The sequence below is a fragment of the Phaethon lepturus genome, unplaced genomic scaffold (assembly GCF_000687285.1).
Source record: "Phaethon lepturus isolate BGI_N335 unplaced genomic scaffold, ASM68728v1 scaffold53241, whole genome shotgun sequence".
NCBI lineage: Eukaryota > Metazoa > Chordata > Aves > Phaethontiformes > Phaethontidae > Phaethon > Phaethon lepturus.
In genome coordinates this window covers 3,330-20,815 of record NW_010516655.1, presented here as the reverse complement: position 1 = coordinate 20,815, position 17,486 = coordinate 3,330, and the positions used below count along the sequence as shown (strand labels likewise).

The window sequence follows — 17,486 nt, the reverse complement described above, 5'->3', positions numbered from 1 at the left end:
AAATGCTTTTTTATGTCAAAAAGAAACTGTATGTGGAACGGGGCTGCTGTGGGACATGGGGAAGGGCCTAAGCTGGCCAGAAAGGAGAGGCAGCATCTGCCTGTGTCCAGGAGAGCTTGCAGATGTGATAGCAAAGCCAGAGCTTGGGCAGTTGGAAGAGTGTTGCATTTCTATCTGAGAAGAAGAAAAGGAGGCGTTAGATCAGTATTGGTTTGAAATATCACCTTTCTCTTCATTAGGGATTTCTGGATTACTGTTGCAAGACAAACTGTTAGCTCTGCTATGCTGCAGGAATCCAGAGGCACCAGAAGTTCAGAGGTCCATGGCTCATATCGTGCCTCATTTGCAGCACCAAAGCTTGTCACATCGCTTGTGCCGGGACAGAGCTTTCTGTCAGTTCCCCTTAGCTCTGTTTCTATGGCAAAAGCTCCCTTCCAGTCTTCACCTGCTCTGAGATACCTCTATAAAGTCTGTGCTTTAACATTGGTTTTAAACTCTACTTTGCTAACATGTGGGACTCGTGCTGTTGAAATTGTTAATAAGGCCTGACTTTCCAAAAGCTCAGGTAAGCACACAGATGCCAGTCCAAACTACCAATCAGAGATGGTACTGTTTTACCTGAAATCCAGGCTTTTTCTTTTTTTCTGAAAAATTTAACAGTGCCAAGGGAATACCTGTGTTAGAACAGTCACAGTCAGCTATTATCCCTCTTGTCTGGTTTCATTCACATAGTAATTTCAGAAAGCTCTGAGGTGCTATATTGAAAGGAAAAAGTTTAACATTTTATGAGAGGGAGTTTAAAAATATGCACCTGTAAAGAGATCCTGAATGCAGGCAATGCTGTAATGCCAGAGTCTGTGACTCATGCATGAATGGATCGGGAGCTTGCTATGGAATTCAGTTTATGCCTGCATTGGCTCTGGCCCCATACTTTCCTATTAGCTATGTTTAAAAGGTCCATTTGAATTACCTGAGCAGTTTACTAATTACTTAAACACATTAATTGAAGTAACAAATTGGGCCAATGAATGACTGAAATCCAGGCATTGTTACTGTACTGTATACAATCAGGGTCAGAGGGAACTTTCAGGAAAATATACCAGAAAAGCAGTGGCCTGGGATGCTTCAGAAAGCTGTGCCATTCTCAGCAGGCTCTCTTCTTCTTTCCTTGTGGAATCATCTAAGATACAACTTCGTGAAACCAAACAGTTGTGTGTATATATATAATTTTTTAAGGAAATCATGATCAGATGTCTGACTCATAGGGTACTCTTACCTACTGTGAATCTCTAGCATGGCTTACAGCATAGCCCCCTCCACTCCCTGCACCCAAACTTTGATCAGTAAGCTTATTGCTATTTCAGCTGAAGCACAGAGGAAAGACTTAAGCCATTGAATGAACAGCTGCAGCCTTCCTAATAAGTCGCTCCGTCATTGGTGAATTTGGTCTCATCGCATCACGTTCTCTCAGGAGGCACCTGAGAAAGGAGAAAAGGTAGGAGAGAAACAGGAAGGTCAGGAGTACACCACCAGTTTTCCTGTAAGATCACCAGCAGTATCCTTGTAAGGGGAGGAAAACAGTATGCAAAGACTTGCTCTTGAGGTGCAGATTTCCCTCACTGGAAACATTTGGCCTTGGCAGAAAGTTTAGGCAGAACAGTGGTATTTTCAGCACTGACAGAGACTGAAAAAGAGCACCCAGAGACCAGAGCACACAGAAGAATCGTTTTGATATTGTGTCTAATTTTTATGTTTCAGAGAGACCTCAGGACAGGAACAGGCAAGGGTTCATACTGTCCTGAGGATCCATTCTTTTAAGTGCACAGGAAGACCCAGTCAATACATTTCAACAGAACTCAGTATGGATCAATAAGCAACATCTACGATTTCAACCAAACAAGGCTCTTGCCATTAGTACTAAGGCAAGCTCACGTATCAGACTCTGCAAATCTTATTTCCCAATAAAGCAGATGTAATCATTAGGACAGATTTGATTTTCAGCAGTTCACAGAAGTTTAGCAGTCCATTAAGTACACAGATCAACAGGCAGGAAGCCACATTTTAAGGCAGAACCATTTGAAAATCAACTGCCCTTGAACAAATACAGATCATTCATCCAGACCGCAGGAGTATACCTTTGGAATTGGAAGCTATTTTACTTTTTATCCTAGTTACATGTTGCTACATTTAACACAAATGCCCACACATAATTTTAGCCTTCATTTAGTGGCTTGAGCACACTCACTATTTCTTACTTTTAGTAACAGTACTACTTCCACAATATTTATCAGGAAAAATACTCACCTTGCAAGGTTTTGTTTGGCTTGTGATTTAGAATTTAAAGCAGCATGAATCAATAACTGGCTGAAAACATCTCTCTGAAAAAAAGAAGTCAGCAAAAATACAAAGTAATAAGTAACTTAGAAAGTACTGTGGGCACAATGTCGTGTTTACCAAATTATTAAAACCGACAAGAAAAATGAAATAGCTAAAGCTGCTAACAAGTGTTTGCAAGCAGGATTCAGTCACAAGCACAGTTTAATTTTCACTTTCTAAGAATGAAGTGTTATTAGCAATGTAAGTACCTAACAGAAGCTACCAGAAGAGGATTAAGTACCATCAAGAAGTCTTTTATTAACTTCCTTTACCTGAGCATTACTGCCTCCTAGTTGGATTAGTTGATAACGGATTGGGTACAGCAGGTCTACAGCTTTGTCACAGTTTCCATTTTCAAACTCTACAAAAGCCTGGCACAGTGGCAACCCCAAACTAGGAGCCAGGGAAAGCTCATGGTCTTCACAAGGTGCTCTGTAGAATGAGAAAGTGGTTAACTCCTGTAAGTTAAATTACAAATATGCAGAGTTCAGTACCAGCCTGTCACTGCCTGCAGACAGAATTTTTTTTACCTTATAAAGTCTGATGTTTCAGGTACTTTATTTAGATAGTATCTTTCAGTGTGGTTATGTTACTTTCACTTTTTTGTTACTCATAATCCAATCACTTTCCATTCTTCTGAATATATCCACAAAGCAATAACCTTGCACACACAGCACAGTGTCTTGCTGCCTTTGTAATATAAACTATATTCCCAATGACAGCTCTCAAAGTCTGCTCTTTTATTATTCTAACCATGACAGACTGCTTTTAGACCCACAAACAGCAATGGACCTTAGCTAGCTCTTAAGTGAGCAGGCCTTGAAGGTAGTACCATTTCAGTGCCAGAAGGTTGGTTGGCAACGAGAGGAGGGCTTTCTATCCCAAGCAATATGATGATGTCCAGGAATACAGTGCACAGTTCAATGCTATAAATTCCATCCCCTGTTTAGAACAGATTTTTCTGTAAATTTTCCAATTAAATCTTTAACACTGAGGGAACCTTAGTCATTTACTTCTGGTTTGAGTGCTTGCAATAACAGCTGAGAATCACACTCCCACACTAGTACCTTAAATTTACCAAACACAGAGCACACTCTGTGCTTCCCTTCCTGAGTCAGTATTACAAATTTCACATTTCTTCCACTAGGTCAATGTCGATTTTTTGCTATGCAGCATTTTCCTACATGTTTATCATTCCTTAAACAGAATATGGCATCCTGGAAAGTTAGAAGTGCACAACAGATGTGGATTTTAAGTAAGTAGTTTGAGATAGTTAATGATGAAAAAGGTAAAACAATTTTCATTTAAACATTCATTCCAGCTCTCTGCATTTTCTCAGAGATGGAAGACTGATTTTTTTTCCCTTTCTCTTGCAACTGATGTGAAGTACTGCTTCATGAAGAACAGCATACCCCCCACATTAACTAACATTTCCATGCATGAAAATAAGCATGTGATACCAGCCACCAGAGAGCGCCATGGAATACTTTACAAAAAAACTCATCAACTTTAAATTGCAAATGCTAGGGGAAAATATTAATGTAAAACCAAGAATGACTGTCGTTTGTGCCAAAGTTTTATGACTGCTTTTTTAAACACATAGAAAATGCATCTTAGGTATCATTTAGCTATTACATATTTGTGATACACATAAATTAATCCATTAATCCAATCATTAATATAATCCCTTCATCTCAGAGGTCTCTTTTCTCAACTAATAAAATTGAGCTTTATAATACTTCAAACTACAGCTAAAAATGTACAGCCGTATTACTACAAAAGACTGAACACATAGGCAAAAGGAAGCACTGGGTGAAAGGATAAGTAGCACCTGAAGTGGTGTGCATGTGCAGTTTTATATACTTTATATATACTTACATGTATTTATATAAAAGATATTTGCTACTTCCTACTTTAGTCAAATCAGACATGCTTAGGCTTGATTTGACAGGCATTTGTTTTCATAAGTATTCTTAAAAATTACATTTATTTGTGATTGACAGGTATTATAATCAGGAAGAAATAGTGACAGTTTCAGGTTCTCCTTCCATCTTTTTTAAGGCAAGAGAAGCAATAGATGCTGAAACAAAGGAAAAATGGGGGTTGGCAGGAGAAATTGCATTTAAAGCATCTATATATCAACCACATCCAAAAATCAAGGCAATTTATTTAATACGTAAAGGAACACAAAAAAAACATTGTTTAGATGAAATACTTAAATATTCATTTTTTTCCAAATAATTTAATTTGAAGGCAAAATATTCTCTATTATTACTTTAGCAGTACTTGAAATTCAGTTTCCTGCAGAGGTACTTCATAACACATCAAGCAGTAGCTATTAGAATATCTCTACCAACTAATGCTCTGTTATTAAAGAACCTTTTCAATCAGAGCAAAAAAAGAACCACCACAGATAGCTGACATATTCTAGGATGCTAATATACAGGTGAAATATTTTATTCATTGTATGTAACATAGCTTAGTGTGAACCCATTGAAAGGAAATATACGGCAACTGTTCAGTTAGTGTCCATGATCTCAAACATAAGACATTTCTGCTCAACAAAATCAGAAACCCCTCTAGACATTAAGTCAAAAAATAAATAATTATAGGGATTTCCTAACTGAAGATTGGCCTACTTAAACCAGACATATCCCAGTGACATACTAAAGCAGAGAAGAGTGTGTTGTAGTGCTTCAGCAAGCCAGTGACATTATCACCCTGAAGTTCAGAGGACAAAATTCTTACCGAATACAATACTTTAATTCGCTTGCTTACTTGGCAAGTTCCTGAAGAGTTGTTAAAAGCTCATCAGTAGTTTTGTGGTCTTTGGCTCCAACTGAGGACATCAAGATGTGTACATCATTGAACAGAAGAATGTGATCTTTGGTGTGCTTCTTTGTAAGTTTGAGAATATTGTTCCACCTGTCCCCAAGCTTTACACCTAAGATTAAAAAATATTTTTCTCAATAAAAATACCACATGCAAAAGCATGACTTTGCAATATACTTTCAGTCACACAGCATAAACAGCATTCCTACTAAACTCAAGAAAACATTCCCTGATGTGGCAAAATTTATACAGTAATGCTCAGCTGCAGCCTGCCATGTTTGGGCAAAGAGTTTACTGACTGACAGTAATTTATCACCAATATTCTAGATTACATTATGTGAGGTTCTGGCTTTATTATGAGATTGCTCATGTCTTCTTGGAGATGATGCTCACAATGAACCATCTGTAGCAACCAAAACCCAGACTGATAAGACAGATTTCATAAACAAACACAATGCATCATTAGTGTTTTAGCAGAACACTGTGAAAATAATGTCTGTCCTTCTGTCTGTCCGTCGTGTGTCCCATCCTCCCACCATGAACTCTAGTGCATAAAGACTAGCTTAGAAAAGTTAAGGAGAAATGCCACTGAGTTAGGAGAGTACACAAAAGCTAATATAAATGTACTTGCTATTGCAATCAGTATCAAAATAGAAAGTTAAGTATCTAACTTGAAATTTACTTCAAGGAAGGTCTACAGCTTTTCAGAGCCTTATGTACTTGATTGTTCAGCCTCAAAACTCCAGGGACAATAGAAGTGAATTTGTCAAAAAAAGAAATATGTGACCTATGCTAGTTTGAGCTGAGTGAAATACCATACTGGCATGGGGGGGAAAAAAAAGCTCTTGTGAAGAATAAAGGTTATAGACATTGTTATGAATTTCACATTGAGGCATTTCTCAAGTGCAGCATTTTCTTTTGTAACAGAATATTTTTTCTGTTACACTGACCAAGCTTGCTCTGTAAGTATATTTAAATACTTCTCCAACATGCAAGGCAGGGGAAGGGGGGAGAAAAAAGAAAACTGTTCCCCTTACAGTTTTAAAAAAGAATGGCCGGTGGATATCCTACCTTCCAGATGAAGCCTGTACAGCATCGAACAGTTATCTACTACATCCAGCATGCTTCCACTTGACAGACACCGGGAAGCAATCTGTAATCACAGGTATTCATAAGCTGCCCAACTGATGTGCTAGCAGGAACTTATTCAGATAATCATATTTATTTTCACAGGACAGAATTTTATCTTTTTATTCATTTAAAAATACCTGTTTTGCAATAGCCCTAATTGCAAAATTGGCCTTCTATGATGGAGTGACTGAATCAGTGGACAAAGATAGAGCTATGGATGTCATCTATCTGGACTTCTGTAAGGCCTTTGACATGGTCCCCCACAACATCTTTCTCTCTAAATTGGAGAGAGATGGATTTGATGGGTGGACTGTTGGGTGGATGAGGAATTGGTTGGGTGGTCACATCCAGAGGGTAGTGGTCAATGGCTCAATGTCCAGATGGATATGAATGATGAGTGGTGTCCCTCAAGGACTGGATGCCATCCAGAGCGACCTGGACAAACTTGAAAAGTGGGCTTGGGTGATCCTCATGAGGTTCCACAAGGCCAAGTGCAGGGTCTTGCACCTGGGTCAGGGCAACCCCCAGTATCAGTACAGGCTGGGGGATGAAGGGATTGAGAGCAGCCCTGCCGAGAAGGCCTTGGGGGTACTGGGGGATAAAAAGCTGGACATGAACTGACAATGTGTGCTCACAGCCCAGGAGGCCAACCGTCTCCTGGGCTGCATCCAAAGCAGTGTGGCCAGCAGGCCGAGGGAGGGGATTCTGCCCCTCTACTGCACTCTGGTGAGACCCCACCTGGTCTCCAGCTCTGGAGCCCTCAACACAGGAAAGGCATGGACCTGTTGGAGCGGGTCCAGAGGAGGGCCACAAAAATGATCAGAGGGATGGAACACCTCTCCTCTGAGGACAGGCTGAGACAGTTGGGATTGTTGAGCCTGGAGAAGAGAAGGCTCTGGGGAGACCTTATTGCAGCCTTCCGGTACTTAAAGGGGGCCTATAGGAAAGATGGGGACAGACTTTTTAGCAGGGCCTCTTGTGATAGGACAAGGGGTAATGATTGTAAACTAAAAGAGGGTAGATTTAGAGCAGATGTAAGGAAGAAATTTTTCCCAATGAGGGTGGTGAAACGCTGGCACATGTTGCCCAGAGAGGTGGTAGATGCCTCATCCCTGGAAACATTCCAGGTCAGGTTGGACGGGGCTCTGAGCAACCTGATCTGGTTGAAGATGTCCCTGCTGATTGCAGGGGGGTTGAACTAGATGACCTTTGGAGGTCCCTTCCAACCCAAACTATTCTAGGGTTCTAGGGCATCTTTACTGAATACAACAATTTGCAATGACAAACACTTACACTGCTTCATTTGTGTTGTTTTTCCTGTTACGAAGTTCAAGCTCAGCAAGGTATATTTTTTTTTCCAAAATAGTGCCATAAATATTACTTCACTTTGCCAAGGTTAGTAGATAGGAGTCTTCCCAGCAGCTTTCTTAATGCTTGCATTATTTTTATAATCCTTACAAACATATGTTATCCTATCTAATTTAATATTGCTTGTTTACAAAGATTGTTTTGAAATCCAAACCTTAAAGAACTATAATAAATTAAGCAGGAAGGAAAAGACATGCTTCTGTTGACTTAGTACTTAACATGCAAAATCAGTTCTTTGTAAAAGTAACTTGACTTTATAGGAAAATTATTTTATATCCTTTTAAAAAACATGAATAAAAAATATGGACAGAATGGAAAATAGTACCAATGGTGCCATTGTAGCTCTTTCAAGCACAGTGTAAGAAACACTTGAACTATGTAATACATGAGTCTTCTGGGCATTTTACCCAAAACTGTTGAGAAACAGTTTCTCTAAAAAAGTGTAATAACAGATATAAATAATATATATACATGTATATGGCACACCGTGACAGGTTTCAATCTCATACAGAAGGAAGAAAGCACGTATCGTGGTCTTAAGTATGTTCTCAGTAAAGAAAAAAAAGGCCCCTACTCACATGATTGTCATAAATTGTCAAAGCAGCCTCATATTCACCCTGTAAAAGCAAATAAGGACTGTATGATTAACATTCAGATACAATAACCAAAAGTGACTGGTAGTAACCAAAGACATACATACAATTAATAGATGTCATAATATTACTTCACAACTGCTTTATGACTTGATCAAAACAAACTGAGTCAAAGAAACCTCAAAAGAAAGAATGGAGCCTAAGACAAACCAAGATTTACTAGGCAAAATAATCAGTATGTTTAGGTTTCATTTAATAATAGGTACCAATACTGGTGTAAGTTACACATGAGGGAGAAAGACAAGGTATTACGTCTCATTCTAATGTTCCTTTCAGGGATCTTTGCAAAAATTAGTGCATCATATGGTGTATGCAAAGAGGTAGGACGAAAAATAATTTTAAGCAGGCTACAAAAATGTTGTATAGATAGAAGGTGGCAGAAGGTAGACTACTATCAGGAATTATGCTCCTTCTATGTCAGTAACACTGAATACAAGCAAGTTACTCTGTTTTCTGACCAAGGTACACTGCCTTCTCAATGATGACACATTTGTCTCCCTAGTGAACTGAACCCCACAAGTGTTAAGCATTATTAAATCCAAGGAAATTCTGCATTGCAACCTGACAGGTTGGGTAAAATTGCAACCATTTATAAAGGGTTTCAATAATAAGAGTTAGTAACATTAATAATTAATAACATTTGTGACCAAATTTAGAGCTTATTGCATCTTTCTTATAGTCAGCAAATTTTTGGGACAGCAAATTAGTATTGAATTGGAAGAGAATTTCTCTAATTTTTGTCTGAAAATTAGAGATCCAGGTTCATCTTTCTATTAAATAACTGTGTCAAGTGTAATTAGTGAGACTTTGATCTTCAAACGTGCAATAATCTCACAGCAATTTTTCAACATTTTAACAAAGATCCTGGAACTTTGACAAATGTTATTAGAACTTCTCAAAATTGTAATAAAGGACTAGCTTGTAAAAATGGGATTGTGCTATTTTATAAAAACATACCTTTAAATAGCCAAAAAAAGGTCCAACCTATAAATGTTAGGTCTGCCTTTTAAATAGCATTAGATGAATGACCTTTCTGGACTATAAAAAACCTATATGAAAATATCTCATACCTTTTCAATGAAGTATAAAGCCCAGTGCCAGTAATTATGGCAAGCAAGCATATCACTGTGCTGAAAAAAAAAAAAAAGAGGAGAAAATATTATTTACAAAATAATTTCCCACTTAAATGTATCGAGTCAGATTTATGTTTTCTTCTTCAGCAAAACTCAGTATTTAATGAGACAGAAGAGACAAGAACTTTGTATCAGCTGGCCAGGATACCTTCTCATTTGATACATTTGCTCCTTGCAGCTATTCATGGAGAAACCTCAAAAACAAGTTTTCCCCCATGTCATTTTCCAGAGAATTTCACTTGGATGCCTCAGAGTTCACCCTTCTGCAGCACTTTTGTTTTTTCCTTAGGAAAAAAAAACACATTTATAACAAAAATAAGATTTGTCTCACCTAAAATGTAGGCATCTCATCTAAAGTAACCTGGATAGATAGTGGAGAGAAACACCCACCCTAAGAGCGCCATTCATCCCACCCACCTAGACACCTATCTCAGACAGAGAGGAATCACTTCTTAAACGTATGTTTTACTACAGAAGCTGCACTGGCGGTTCATCAGACAAGATGAGTATTTGCTGGACTCTACCAACTTTGCACTGTCCTTTTCAGCTGGCACCAGAACTTCAAATACTCCTCCCCAGCCTGCACTTCAAGATAATGTCATTGCAGTTCATTTTTCTGAGTGCAGAGAGGAATATAATTTCATAATCCTTTGGTGAAAATTAAAATACCAGAAAGGTTCATCCCTCTCCTCCCATTCTCTCCCAGTACTACAGTTAAATTTAATGTCATCGCAAGTGGAAAAAGCATCTACATTTTCATAGTGACAACTTCTTTCAGGAAGCATAAAGGTTACCAGTGAATGTCAGAACTTTATGGTGCTAAGATAAACATTCTGGTAACCTTTACTTTTTTAATATGAGATCACAAACCAAACCCGAGCAAGTGAAGTAGTTAAGTGCTTGGCATAAACCTGGTAATATCAACTTTAACACCATATTATAATTCCAAATGTCATACAAACAAGAACATGGGATTACCTCACTGAATAAAACAAAATCCTTTTTCTGCTGCAGATTTTGAGTTCTGAATGAGATTAAATTGCTAAAGGAGAAGGGGGCTTCCAGATTACTAAAATAACTAAATAAAAGCAGGCTACAGGAACCCACTCCAACAGCTCACAAGAAAAATCTTTCCTATTTCATAATAAACAGCACAGGCAGACAGGTTCCTCTGGTAAGATTATTTGCCCATTTTGATTTTGTGCTGAAATATACATTAAAAAAAATGGCATCTGCTTTTTGGGGTGGACAGAGGAACAAAAAAATAAAGTACTCTGTAAAGAAGACCTGTACAAAGTCTTTTACACTCTTATTGAGAAGGAGGAAGATGAATTAAAAGAAAAAGAAGGAGCCTGAATATTGTGGCAGTACAGATAGATGATCCTGGTCATTAAAAGAAAATTAAAAAAAAATCCAAATCACCAAATCAAATACAACTGACATTTAATAAGGCCCTTAGAGAGCCCTGCTTTTTTTCATGTGCTTACAGTTTAAGGCTCTGTGTTCATGATGTTTAAGATGAAAAATACTGTACAAAAGAAGTGATTATACACATTATCATTATGACAATGCCAGCTGTTATAAATCTTAACTATACTGGGTCGGGCACGAAGGTACATTAGATAATTCTACTTGCACTTTATTTTATTTGGATAAAGGGTATAAATCATAGAGGCATGCAACTATTTTAAGAACCAGAGTTCCAAAAATCAATCCGAAAGTCACTGACTGGGGCTTTTTAAGGCATCACCGACAAACTGTCAGTCCCCTGCATCACTTGTTTCATTAAAACTAATATATTAAAGGACAAAATGGTTTCTGGGAAATGACAGACTTCAAATGACAGAACCTCAAGCAAGTGTTTTCTGCCTGCACTTCCAAGCTCAGTATCTGACTGCTTACCTTAAAAAAACAAGTGCAAAATAAACAGTCCTTCTAGCTTCATTATCCAGCCCTGCTCTTTGGGTGAGGTAGAACGGTCAGCTCAGATGACTTTAAAGCAGACTCTTGCCAGTTTTAACAAATTCAAACCTCACAGCCTTCTGCTCTGAATATAACATACTTAATCATAAGGAAAACACATGCTGTCCAACATAAATAAAAATTAAGTTGCACTTACAGCAAAGGACCATATGACAGACTAATCAACCTATATCTGAGAGATACTCAAATATGCTGGATATTTAAAGTAACTTCGGCACACTAGAAGAGAGACAAAAGCATCATTTCTCTTTTCTTTACAGTTGACCTTTAAAAATCCTTCCCCATCCAGAAGCAAACAAATATTTTATGAGTCTTCTAAAACATTTGATTTGACTGTGTCATTTCACTCCTCATCTTAAGTTCCCGTGAAGAGATTAAGCCAGGTTCCTCAACTGACTCTCAGTGCTCATCTCAGTCTAAGCAAAAAACTTGTGAAAATACCAGTGGTCACTTTACTTTTATAACCACACAATAAACCACATATATATAAATCACGTATCAATAAATCACAGTTTACACATCTGATGTTTCACCTGTCTGAAACAGCCATGTCTTTATGAGATGTAAAATACCTAATCTTAGAGGTCTTTTCCAACCTTAATGATTCTATAATCAGCTCCACCAGGAAAAAGAAACTAGGGAGTGGGGCTGTGTGTACACACGCACGTACAAACCACACACTTGCTGAAAAGAAATATTTATTACAATATTCCTAGCTAATGTAAGGCAGCATGAGAGGACAGGCTTTGTGTGAATCTGGCCTACTGACACATTTGCCTTTTCTGTAATCTCAGCACTCATAGTAACGACGACTTAAAGTGGTCCATGGTATGTGTCCCTCCTAATATGGCATTTTTTCCTGCCTCTTCCTTCAAAAGTAGCATAGGTAGTAACAGCACTACCACCATCACTAAAGTGATATGTAAACTTTGCATTGCTTGTACCTTCTATCTGCAGATAGACAGGAATTAGATGCAAGAAGAATGAAGAACTTGGCTGGGGGAGATAAAGAAGACCTAGAAAGAGCTTTTCCAGAGATGCTACAAGAATGTTTACCTTCCAGTTGGTTTCTGTTTCCTTCATAAATTCTAACCCTTTCTTCACCTCTGCTTTCATTTCATTTACGTGAGCTATAGTATGAACAGACCATGCATCTGTCCGATTTATAGCCAAAGCCTATAAGGAGAAAAAGGGAAAACGTGATGAAACTTACAACTTGCAAATAACAATATTTATCATTGCTGAAATAAGAGACTACTTTTCACTTGCTGCATGTTGAGTACATCCCTGTACGATTCCCAGTAACCACAGCCAGGAAGTTTGATTTGGACAGAGAAGGAAAAAAATCTTTATTGGCTGACTTCATGTCCCAGCTCCTACTACATAGAGATGAACACCTGCAAAACGCTTTCAAATGCGGGCTCTGACAAAGATTATCAAATGACATTTTATTTCACAGACATACATCAGTATCAGCCATGAAAAACTGCATGCACAGACACAATATATTCCATGACATACTGCCTTGCAGGTGATCATTTCTTCTTCAAGAACATAGCCAGCTCTTGAGCAAATTCCTCTTTCTTGCTTCAACAACTCACACTAGGTTTTAGGCATTTTACAAGGTTAGTCACTAACCTAATAAATATTAACATTTAGTCTTTGTTGTCACTTTCAGCAATTTGATGTAACAAAAGTTACATCAAATCATGGACAAAAACACCCATTAGAGATTAATTGTATCTGAGACTTCTGGAAGACAGGGATAATCCTGAGGACTAGAGGAAGTCAAATATAATTACTATCTTCACAAAAAGAAAACACGCCAGCTAATATTGATCCCCAGGAACATTGTACAGTTAATTGCTCAATAATCCAGGAATAAGCATCAGGGAAAAAAGGGAGGGGGAACCCAAACAGGATGGATTGTCAAGAGCAGATTATATCAAACCAATCCAACATTCTTTAATAGGAGTAAACAGCCAATTATACATGGGGGAAACAGCAGATGCAATACTATATGGATTTTTTTTACAAGTGTTTTGACACCATCTGACAAGGCATGCTCATAAGCAAGTGAAAGAAGTACAGTCAAGATGAAACTGTCATGGTATGGTATGACATAGATGGGGGAATCTTTCTAAGGACTAGTTGTCCGTAGTCTCTTAGGAAACTTTGTGAGCATCTCCATGTTGAGCTTTATCCCTCTGCTACTTCTGCTAACAATTGGGATGACAGAGAGAGTCAGTTCATGGCATTTGCGCAAACCACCACGCAGAGATACAGACCATGTTTAAGAATCCTAAAACCTTTTAGCACCAGTAACAGGCAGTTTACCTCACGGGCAAGCTCCTCAGCACGATCAAAAAAGTTTGTTTCCACAAATCCAAAAGAGTAGTAGCCCTTCACATAGCTAAGCAAAAGGAGGAAAAACAGCACATCATCCATTTAGAAGTAGATTTAATCTAGGACTAAAAAACATATTAGAAATAGCATTTACCTCAAAACAGTCCTTACAACGCAAGTTACAATGAGGGTTCAAGCTTGCAGAATACAGAACAACTAGCTTGTTCTCATAAGAAATGAGAGGCTGGGAGACAACAGTAACAAGGTGTCACCAGTGTTTTCAGAACTGGTATTCACATGTTTGGAAAAGCTGTAATTAGGAGCTGCACAGAACAACCTGCTGATCTCTGTAACAGCTGCAAGACACAGAATTAAAAAGCTGGAAGCAAGACAATGCTGTCACCAAAGTTATCTGAGAGTCTCCAAGGCAATACATGAGTGTAGTCTCCTGCACCTTCTCCAGCGCCCACAAAATTGTAGGAGAGCACTTTTATGTGAAGTGACTCTTTAGAACTGGTTAACGTTATTGTAAAGTCACAAAGCATGCCCACTAAGTAACAAAGGTCCAACATAAAGGAAAATTAGGGATGTTATATGCTCTCACGCACATACTTGATGCAGTCATTTTAAGAAATATTTAACTGCTATTGTATTTGCAGATTTGTAGATTGCAAAATACCACAGGATATGTTTCTGCTTCTCAAAATATCTGTTGGGAGTTTTGGTTTTAAACTCCTAAAGCAAAGGAACTACTAAAACATGTGGTGTATGTTGCAGTTAATTTATTTCATGGATCAAGATGAATAAAAGTTGATTTTATCATTTATTTTTGCAACGTATCAATTCACATGTAACTCTACATGACTTTATCCTGTTTGTTACACACCACGTGCCATATTTGACAGCAAAATTTACTAATTAGGCCACAGTTCACTTCAGAAAAAACCCTCAACAACAGTGTCAACAGGGATACAGGAGAGATGTTCTAGCTGTGGTCAGGCTGAACTCACTTCTAAGCCCTTGATTTTGTCTACATGTCTGTTTCCAACAGATCTTGCTGTTTAGATGTATGTGAACTTAAAAAACACAAAGTAAGAGCACACCAGATAAAAAGCAATTTTCAAAAAGAAACGTGACCCACCTGCTTAATGGAATATCAGGTGTCCAGAAAGGATAAACCCGGGCAACAGAATCTCGCATCTGTGTAGGATATCCCAGGTAGAAATACGTGTCATGGGAAAATTTGAGGGCTAGCAGGTCAGTTGGGTGGCTCTGCAGAATCTGCTCCCATAGATCACAAGCTTTTGGAAGCTGGCTAGAAATAAAAAATTATTTTGATCGCTGAGAGAAGGCACACATACCCACCTCTATTGTTAGTTCTAAATTCATGCTATTCTGAAAAACAGGTAATTCAACATCAAATGGCTATTTTTCCCCCTTGAAGGAATAAATTCCTTAATCTTTCTGAGCATTATCTTCACTGAGCACCTTCTGAGAAATCTTTTGAAAGAAATGTCCTTGGATTACAACAAGTCACTGCAACACACAAGGAAAGTGAAACAAGCTTAAATCATAGATCTAAGTGTTTTCCTACAGGGTTGAACTGTTTTTACAGAGACCTACCATAATTAATCTAACTTCACATGCGGAAAGACATCTTCCCTCTCCTCTAGTGGGAATCAAACCCATAGTATCAGGGCTTCAGTAGCTTCTTCTTTACCTGTGCTAAGCAGTATGTGAGGTAAATCCATGCTCACCTGTTTGTTTGACAAATCACGAAAAGGAATCATTAGCCCATGCTTTCTGCAGTGCACATATATTCATCATACTGAATGGAACAGCGAGCCTCTACAGCACTTCTGACATTGCTATCTCCCTATTTTACAGAGGAAATAGCTTTTTACACAGAGTCCACACACTTCTGTGGACTCAAATCTGTGTTATATTATATTGGACCATACTGTAGTCAAATAGTTTCCTAGTTCTAAACCATATATTCCACTGATGGATCTACAACAGATTTAAAACATGCTTAATGATACGATGCGGTGGCAATAGAGCACTTGCCCTCCTACAGTGCTGCTCTCTAACTAGTCATGGTGCTTACAGTTTGGAGAGATAAATTCAAGAACAACCTCCGCCATCTCACACTGATCCTTTGCTAGATGTCAGCTAATGTCAGGCAACACTACTACCAACTACTGCTTCCACTTGTGGTAGCTAAAACTCTTCACAGTCCTTTAAATGGGATGACAGTGGACTTACCCACTGGCAAACATGTCCAATGCTGATACATGAAGCTTCTCCCGCTCAGTCAGTGGCTGTGATTTTGAAAGCATCATCATCGTTCTCATCGCACTGTCCAGCTCTTTGTTGAGCCGCACTGAACTTCCAGTGCCAATCAGCTCCAAACCATTAGCAATGACATGTCCCATTGCTACAGAGAACAGCACATTACAAGTTGAGCTTGTAGCATTACATTCATCTCTACATAAACACAAGGGAGAGTTGCTTATTTTAAACAAGACTGACTTTTAGTCACAGGGGTCCAGAAAGTCTCATAAGCCTAAAGTTCTTACAGGCTTTTCATGACAGCCATTTAAAAAGACATGAAATGAAAAGAAAAAAAAAAGAAAAAACACCCTCACAAAACCAGCCCAGCCTACTCTAGACACCAGGTATTATCTAGCACTTTCCATGCCAAGAATGAAAGGTTATACTCACTAAAATTTGGATCTGCTGCTTTTAATTTGGAAAGACACCCCTCAATACCTCCAAGGTTCTCATTACTGGCCCAGGTTGCGTACTATAAGAGAGACAGAGAGAGAGGGTCCAGGAATCCCTGATGATATTTGGCTTCTTTTCATTCTTCCAGACGTTTAAAATTCAAAAGTAAGCAAGGCAAATGACTAAAAAACAAACACTGCATTCAGACAGGGTTAGTGTAGTAGGAAAACAGAAAAACTGTTTTCTTTAAGATAGTTTGGTCACTAGCAGAACTAATAACCCTGGATTTCTACGTGGTTTACGTCAACTGGTCGATTCGCCAGTGTCAAGTAGGATGAGTACACTGGCTGAGGTTTTCCCCACAGCTGTAGCATCTGGCATAGCCCTCTGCTACAAGGGTGTTCTGCTGCCTGCTAATGGCTGAACTCCTGTGGCAGCCTGATTTTAAGGCTCTCTCAGCTGCTAAGAAATCTAAATATCAACTACAGCAAAGACTGTTTCATGCACAAGTCCCCTCAAATCACATTTTCTTGCGCTTTTTGGTCATACCTGAGTCAGTGCAGCATCAAACAGCTTGCAGGCTTCATTGCTAGTGGTGGACAGGACAAGTCCAGCATCCTGCCAGGCCTGCACAACAAACAAACACAAACCTACTCACTTTCCAGACTATGCCAACAGATTTTCAAATTGATGGTGGTCTGATATTTTCATCAACTATGCTTTTTTTTAAAAAAAAAAAAAAAAAGAAAAAAAGCTGGAAGGACAATGTGTGCAGAAACACAAACCTTTTGTAGTTACATCTGAAGATTCAATTAGTTGGGGCTAGCAGTAGGAATAAGGAAGCAACAATTTATAAAGTGAAAGATTTGATGGGTTACGCATCTCATAATGAAAGATTCATCCTTAATTCATTACAACTCAACTTTTGGCTAGTCCC

General features: G+C 38.5%; 1 protein-coding gene across 1 annotated transcript; it reads right to left on the bottom strand.

Moving 5' to 3' along the window:
- Positions 1-1,337: 1,337 nt before the first annotated feature.
- TTC38 (tetratricopeptide repeat domain 38) lies at positions 1,338-17,176 on the bottom strand (the record flags this gene model as incomplete). Its single annotated transcript, XM_010296116.1, has 13 exons — positions 1,338-1,478; positions 2,305-2,378; positions 2,649-2,808; positions 5,155-5,320; positions 6,280-6,361; positions 8,286-8,324; positions 9,431-9,490; positions 12,533-12,652; positions 13,814-13,889; positions 14,964-15,137; positions 16,088-16,259; positions 16,547-16,628; positions 17,099-17,176. Coding segments are annotated over 13 exons (1,377 nt in total), but the record flags the coding sequence as incomplete, so codon positions are not given.
- Between the last annotated feature and the right edge of the window lie 310 nt (positions 17,177-17,486).